The sequence below is a fragment of the Anolis carolinensis genome, unplaced genomic scaffold (assembly GCF_035594765.1).
Source record: "Anolis carolinensis isolate JA03-04 unplaced genomic scaffold, rAnoCar3.1.pri scaffold_11, whole genome shotgun sequence".
NCBI lineage: Eukaryota > Metazoa > Chordata > Lepidosauria > Squamata > Dactyloidae > Anolis > Anolis carolinensis.
Window position 1 is genome coordinate 15,774,361 of NW_026943822.1, and position 8,607 is coordinate 15,782,967.

An 8,607-nucleotide genomic window follows, 5' to 3' on the forward strand; every position below is an offset into this window, starting at 1 on the left:
TTTTACATTTTTATTATTTCTCCCACCTGTGAGAACACACTTCTTCAGTATGTCAGAATATTAATTTTCATTCACTGAAACTATAATAATAATAATAAACTTTATTTATACCCCGCCACCATCTCCCCAACGGGGACTCAGGGCGGCTTACATGGGGCCATGCCCAGAACAATACAATATAACAGAATATAAATAGAACAACAAATCATAACACATTGAACAATACAATAAATGATAATATACACTACATTACGCAAAATCAGAAGAACAATAAAACAAGGGCGGGCCACATGAACACTTAGTTAAAACTCGGGGTGAGAAAAGAAATAAGAATAAAAACCACAGAGAACAGGGTCATAAAGTCATAAACTAATGCTGTTCTTGGCCGAGGAATACTCATAAAGCATAGTAGAGAGGAAGAAAGAACCTCTGTTCTCAGGCTGTATTCTTTATCTAAATCACTACCATATCTACATAAATAGCTGTTATAAATATAATGGATGCAGCAATTATTGCAATACTGGTGCGTTTTATCCATAAATGATGTCAGAGGGCTGACTACTTGCAAGTAAATCTTTTTGAAGATAAGATGTAGAATTACTACATGAAATCAAAAGTAAATGACAACCAACATGCCTAGATAATGGAGAATCTATGCTCCTCCCAAAGGGATGTATGTGTAGACATATCTGTATGTATGTGTGTATATGTATATGTATGTATGTATGTATGTATGTATATATATATATATATATAGAGAGAGAGAGAGAGACATACACATATATATGCATACAAACATACGTGTACATACATACATACATGCACGACATAACCAATACCTAAACTTTAGATATTTAAAGGCAAAACACTCTCAGGTTTGCTGAAGCTAATGAAAACCCTATACTATCAGTAAACCAGGACTTGGGACTGCATAAGGTTTTCCTCTTGTGGTTCGTAGATTTCTGCACAGCCTGACTCCTGGTGAGTGGGAAGAATGAACCAAGATGAAACAATTGTATGACTTCATACGAGGCGGTTTACTATGTTTTAGTAAAATATAGAGGCTTATAATGATCAGGAACCCCCTTCCAGAATCCATACTTTTTATCCTCTGCATGTTCAGTTATTATTATTATTATTGCGGGATACAAAAGTAAAGTTGTTGTTGTTGTTATTATTATTATTATTATTCCTGAACAACCAATTTAACCTGATTTTGACACAAGAGATTTGAATGCGACCCTCATTGCGCTGCAAATAAATATACAAGTATCACAGCATAGAGAAATAAATAACTTACCACCAACATCTATGAAATGTTTTGCAGCTAGTCCAGACCGAGGAGCTGAAACACAGAAGAAAATTATAGCTATAATGCAAGTCAAACTCATCTTTTGGAAACTGCACAAATTACCCAAGGCAATTTGTTCAACTATGGCAGTATTTTCCAAACTGTGCTCCTCCAGGTGTTTTGGATTTCATCTCCCTGAAATCCCAGCCATTTTACCAGCTGTTAGGAATTGTGAGAGCTGAAATCCCTAACACCTGAAGGAATAGGTTTGAGAAACACTGAACTATGGTAATAATGTAACAGAAAGCTGGCCCACAGAAACTTTGTTGTTGTTCCTATAGTAAATAAGCCAGCACTGGAGTTTCCTGGTTTGTTTAGTGATCTTCATTAAAGAACCAAGCAGAGAAGGTGGACACATAATTCCCATTCACTAAAAAAACAGTATGATTCCCATTACCAATCATCCAAATTTTACAGCTATGTGCAAGGCAGCAAAAGCTGATTTTTTTTTGGCTGCAACACTTAACGTCCCATATATTAATGAGCACTACAAAACTGACACATATGGACATAGCGAACCTAATTAAAATAACTAAAGTTCAAGATAATGGTGATATAATATTTCTTGAACCTGACAGAGGCCTTGCTCTAAGACAGGATACAGGTTTTATGATACGTGCCTACATAAAATAGGAAGGGGTGCTGCAAATGATATAAACCAATATCAGTACAGATATGGAAATACATATTTTTATATAATACTTGATAAATAACTTCAGTGGCCAGAGGTTATGGATATCTTTAATATGGTGCTTGCTGTAAATTTTTAAATTGTTTTATTTGATATCTTAATTGGGTTTTTATATTGGGAATATGATGTTTTAATTTATTATATATTGTTGTTTAATGTATTTATATGAATTTTATATGTTGTACGCCGCTTTGAATCCCACCCACGAGAGAAAAGCAGAATGTAAATGAATAAATAATAATAATAATATTCAAGATTTCTTTACCACTGAAATGCAAGTTATTCATTTAAACATGATCCAATCTACACAAGAATTTAGAATTCACGTTTGGAATTAACCAAGTTTCAAATCCTATTGTCTGTTTTCGTGGTAGGGGAAAAAAGGAGTAAATGTGCACAGGCTTTCTATCTGTGAACTTACCTACTCGACCATAGCATCCTGTAGGAAGAGCAATCTGAATGTCTGTTTTCACGATAGCCTTTCCTGAAGCAGGGATCTCATAGTCATAGGCACTAGGAAAACAAACAAAGCAGGCAATTTACAGATACAAATTAGTAATTAGGTTTCTTTTAGGGGAGGTGGCGGGGTTTCTTAACAAGTATCCACACATTTGTGTGACATTTAGAAGACATGCAACACTCATAAATATACGCGTGTGTCATTGATTGCAGGTGAACTACAAATCCCAGTACCTACAACTTCCCCCCACCCCAAAACCTACCAGTATTCAAAATTAGGCATATTGGGTAAGTCTTCTGCCCCGAAGCACTTTATAACTTTACTATGGCACTTCAGTTCAATTTGGCCACTCCATACTACCCCCCTCCACCAACCTGGTGGTTCATTTTATTTTATTTACTTTTACCTATTTTATGTTTTAATGGGCCTTTATGCTTAATGTAATGTATTGTTTGCATAATGTGATTTTACTGTGTTTTATTCATTGTAATATGTTTTAATTGTTGTACTTGTTTACTGTTTTCGGGCCATTGTCCCGTGTTAGCTGCCCCGAGTCCCTGTGGGGAGATGGTGGCGGGGTAGAAAAATAGTTACTTACTTACACCAAGTTTGGTCCAGATCCAGATCCCCCCTTCCTGGATTCAAACCACCGACCTTTCGGTCAGCAAGTTCAACAATTTGGCAGTTTAAGCTGCTGCACCACCTTATTGCTAGGCCTGCAATAATAAATTGTTTTTGTGAAAGGATCCAACTTGTTTCCTCTTCCTTGCACTGCTACTCAGGCTTTTAGGGGACTCCTGAGCTCACACAGAGTTCGTCTGTAGTGCTGATGCATTATAGCTCTTATAATGTGTGTAGATGTTATTGTTTTGTTGTATGCTGCTCCAAGTCCCTTTGGGAGATGGGGCGGGATATAAATAAAGCTTAATTAATTAATTGTACATCATCTGGATTCAGAAACTGGATTATATGGTAGTGAAGATGGGGGCTCCTCAAAATCTTAGGAGCCTCCAGTGGCGCAGCGGATTAAACCGTAGAGCTGCTAAACTTGCTGACAGTTTGAATCCGGGACCGGGGTGAGCTGCCACTGTTAGCCACGGCTTCTGCCAACCTAGCAGTTCGAAAACATGCAAATGTGAGTAGATCAATAGGTACTGCTCTGGTGGGAAGGTAACAGCGCTCCATGCAGTCATGCCAGTGGCCACATGATCTTGGAGATGTCTACGGACAACACCGGCTCTTTAGCTTAGAAACTGAGATGTGCACCAACCCCCAGAGTCGGACACGACTAGACTTAACCTTATCTATAGATATTATTGTTTTGTTGTAAGCCACTCCAAGTCCTTTTGGGAGATAGGGCTGGATATATATATATATATTGTATATACATATAATATTGATAATAATATTATAATGGCATACAATATTATACGACTAATAATACAATATAGTAATATTAATTATATTAAAATAATATTAATTATATTATAATATTATATTTAAAAAATCACGCACAGGCATCTTCCAAGAAAAATAAAAACAAACCAACAAAAGTCCCATGGCGATCAGCGAGTGGAGACGGGGCAGGACTGTGAAATTATATATTATATATAATATTACTAATAATACTACCATATTATGATACAGTACAATATTGTAATGTAATGCTTATATTGTGCTATGCTAATAATATATTGTATGTTCGTTTGATTTGTAAGCCGCTCTGAGTCTCCTTCGGGGTGAGAAGAGCGGGATATAAATGTATTAAATAAATAAATAAATGCAGCAGCTACGGGTCAAATTCAAAAATAAAAATAGATACAGTAGAGTCTCACTTATCCAACATAAACGGGCCGGCAGAACGTTGGATAAGCAAATATGTTGGATAATAAGGAGAGATTAAGAAAAAGCCTATTAAACATTAAAATAGGTTATGATTTTACAAATTAAGCCCCAAAACATCATGTTATACAACAAATTTGACAGAAAAAGTAGTTCAATACGTAGTAATGCTATGTAGCAATTACTGTATTTACTAATTTAGCACCAAAATATCATGATGCATTGAAAACATTGACTACAAAAAAGTGTTGGATAATCCAGAACGTTGGATAAGCGAGACTCCACTGTATTAATAAAATTGCATTATTTGAGGAATCAGTAAGTTAAATGAATGAAATAAATAAATTATAAATTAAATAATAAATAAATAAAGCTTCATTCATTTATTCAAAGCAGATCATCTGGATTCAGGAACTGGATTATATGGTAGTGTAAACGGGGCCAGACTTAAAAAATGGATCAGGATGCTAAAAACCAACACGAATTACAATTTTGGCCTCCCAACATACACATATTAAATGCTAATTAAGCTTGGAATCGTTAGAATAAATAGTTAAATCACTCCAAAGTATTAAAAACTGAAAAGAAACTGCACAGGACGCTCTACTTCGTTTTCAAGCTTTGTTTTTAACCCTTCCTGGCCTCCTGACCTGTATAAATCGTATCCCGCGGCCTTCGATGAGCCCCTGGAAGGGGCGACGGCGTTTTCGGAGAGCTTGGCGAAGCGGAGTGTTTTGAGGGGCTCCTCGGGGCCCGACGCCTTCAGCCTCTTGCTGGGAGACGAAACGGGGTCCTCGGCAGTGCAAGGCATGGCTGGCGATAGCGCTGGGGAAGGAGAGGCAAACGGAGACCGGACACCCGCGAAATCTGAAGGAGAAGAAGACAAAAATTGCGCCAAATTGAGATTCCCGCGCTTTCTGCGTCCCTTTGAAGGCAACAGCCAATGGGGACGCTGCGGGGGGAAAGAGGGCGTGGCTTAGACCGAAATTTTGACCGTGAAACCGAAGGCTCTCACAGAGATAGGAACAGAGAAAATCATAGAGTGACCCATTTTTGGGTTGGAAGACCACCTTCCGGGTTCAACTTTGAAATCCCCCCTTGACCTTATACCCTGTTTCCCCGAAAATACAGTAGAGTCTCACTTATCCAACACTCGCTTATCCAACATTCTGGATTATCCAACGCATTTTTGTAGTCAATGTTTTCAATATATCATGATATTTTGGTGCTAAATTCGTAAATACAGTAATTACTACATAGCATTACTGTGTATTGAACTACTTTTTCTGTCAATTTTGTTGTATAACATGATGTTTTGGTGCTTAATTTGTAAAATCATAACCTAATTTGATGTTTAATAGGCTTCTCCTTAATCTCTCCTCATTATCCAAGATATTCGCTTATCCAACGTTCTGCCGGCCCGTTTATGTTGGATAAGTGAGACTCTACTGTAAGACATCCCCGAAAAATAAGACCTAGTAGAAGTTTTGCTGAATTGCTAAATATAAGGCCTCCCCCGAAAGTAAGACCTAGTAAAGTTTTTGTTTGGAAGCATGCCTAGCGCCTGCCAAACAGAACACCAGAGCATGCAGGATTGGTAAATGTACATACCAGTTGTGCATGGAAATAATGGGAGTAACAAGAAATTCTTGATAGGATTCACAGTTTGTCTGGTTATGCTGGTTTGTGATGACAACTACTGTACAGTATATAATAAATGTTCATTTTTTTTGTTCAACAATAAATGTGAATTCTTCTTCATGGAAAAATAAGACATCCCCTGAAAATAAGACCTAGCACATCTTTGGGAGCAAAAATTAATATAAGACACTGTCTTATTTTCGGGGAAACACGGTAATAATGAAATTTCCCCCCTTCTCTCTCTCTCTCTCTCTCTCTATATATATATATATATATATACACACACAGTAGAGTCTCATCCAACACTCGCTTATCCGTTCTGGATTATCCAACGCATTTTTGTAGTCAATGTTTTCAATACATCGTGATATTTTGGTGCTAAATTCGTAAATACAGTAATTACTACATAGCATTACTGTGTATTGAACTACCTTTTCTGCCAAATTAGTTGTATAACATGATGTTTTGGTGCTTAATTTGTAAAATCATAACCTAATTTGATGTTTAATAGGCTTTTCCTTAATGCCTCCTTATTATCCAACATACTCGCTTATCCAACATTCTGCCAGCCCGTTTATGTTGGATAAGTGAGACTCTACTGTATATAAAATGGTAATGAAATTTCGGCCTAGGACAAAACAACAAAACTACACATCCCAGAAACACTAAACTTGGCAGCAGAACCCCTCATCCATGCCAATACGTTCAAAGGAAAGAAAAATAAAGTCCTAATTAGAGGGAGAGGAATAATTGTTTTTATCCAGTTGCTGCCAGTTAGAAGGCTAAGCTCCGCCCACTTGGTTTCCTAGCAACCCACTCAGCCCAGGGGACAGGCAGAGTTAGGCCTCACTTAGGCCTCTTCCACACTGCCTATAAAATACAGATTATCTGATTTGAACTGGATTATATGGCAGTGTAGACTCAGGGCCCTTCCACACAGCTATATAACCCATTTATAATGGACTTAATGTCAGGGGAAAACCTTTACCTTTTACCTTAACTACCACCAGTTCCTCAATACTTTATTTCCCATACCACCATACTTCGCCACAGCAACGCGTGGCCGGGCACAGCTAGTGATCTTATAATAATCATTTATGTATTTATTTACTACATTTATATCCCACCCTTCTCATCCCGAAGGGGAGTCAGAGCGGCTTACAAATGATATGTACATACAATATATTATATTATTAGCATAGCACAATGTTAGCATTATATATGACTATATTGAAATATATCACTATAGTGTAATATTATTAGTGATATTACATTATACAGTAGAGTCTCGCTTATCCAACGTAAACGGGCCAGCAGAACGTTGGCTAAGCGGATACGTTGGATAATAAGGAGAGATTAAGGAAAAACCTATTAAACATCAAATTAGGTTATGATTTTACAAATTAAGCAACAAAACATCATGATATACAACAAATTTGACAGAAAAAGTAGTTCAATACACAGTAATGCTATGTAGTAATAATTACTGTATTTATGAATTTAGCACCAAAATATCACGATGTACTGAAAACATTGACTACAAAAATGTGTTGGATAATCCAGAACCCTGGATAAGCGAGGCTTGGATAAGTGAGACTCTACTGTATATATATATATACACACACACACACACACACACACACACACAATATTATTATATTGTATAAATAATAATAATAATAATAATAATAATATAAAACTTTATTTATATACCGCTCCATCTCCTCCAGCTATATATACCATATATTTTCCGTACTAACTATATTTAATATATTTGTATTACTATATTATTCATCCAAAACACACACACAGAAACAAATGTGGCCTCTTATCACATTTCACAGTTGCATCTTTATGCCATAGCAAAATCCTTGGATTTGCAGTTCAGGCACCCCCCTCCCCACTCCCCAAAATGGTATTTCCTGATTATTTCTCAAAGGCGTTCAGCCCTCGTTGGACGGAACCATTCATTTAGACGAGGGAATTTCAGTTCCCCCTCCAAAAGAATGGTATCTCCCGATTGTTAGTTCTCCTCAGGTCTTGTGGATGGAACCATTCACTTCAAGGGAGAATTCTAGTCCCCTAAAAAAAAAAAGAATGGTAGTTCCCGAGAGATATTTCTCAAGGGCCTTCAGGGCTTGTGGATGAAACCATTCGCTTCAAAGGGGGGGGGGGAAGGAAAGACGTTTCTCCCCTGCCGACGGAATAAATCGAAAAGGACGCCATTTAGGGGCCTCCCCCCTTCTTCCCCGCCTTTCTCCTTAACTGTTTCCGAAGAGCCGCCTCAGGGAGCGGCCGGCCATTGCAGATTTAGTTTGTCCTCACGAGGCGGAGCCAAGCTGTTGACTCTTACAGCTCCAAGCTGCATAAGAAGAAGAAAACACACAGGCCTCTGTATAGGGCCTAATACAGGTATGGGCAAAGTTGGGCCCTCCAGTTGTTTTGGACTCCAACTCCCACCATTCCTAACCGCCTCAGGCCCTTTCCTTTCCCCCCTCAGCCGCTTAAGCGGCATATCAGATATGTGTGCCAAGTTTGGTCCAGATCCATCGGTGTTTGGGTTCACATGGCTCTCTGGATGTAAGTGAACTAAGGTGAATTCTCCCCAAAGACCTCCAGTCA

The 8,607-nt window shown here is 37.8% G+C and overlaps 1 protein-coding gene across 2 annotated transcripts in view; it reads right to left on the bottom strand.

Moving 5' to 3' along the window:
• The window catches only part of dut (deoxyuridine triphosphatase), a 38,441-nt gene extending 30,062 nt beyond the window's left edge, over nucleotides 1-8,379 (bottom strand). For both annotated transcript variants that reach the window (XM_062963597.1, XM_003229102.4), the window contains exons 1-4: nucleotides 8,252-8,379; nucleotides 4,995-5,211; nucleotides 2,464-2,555; nucleotides 1,301-1,345 (exon numbers count right to left, since the gene is read on the bottom strand). In XM_062963597.1, coding sequence (XP_062819667.1) covers nucleotides 1,301-1,345; nucleotides 2,464-2,555; nucleotides 4,995-5,211; nucleotides 8,252-8,288 — 391 coding nt within the window. In that variant the 5' untranslated portion in view covers nucleotides 8,289-8,379. The remainder of the gene's footprint in view (nucleotides 1-1,300; nucleotides 1,346-2,463; nucleotides 2,556-4,994; nucleotides 5,212-8,251) is intronic.
• Between the last annotated feature and the right edge of the window lie 228 nt (nucleotides 8,380-8,607).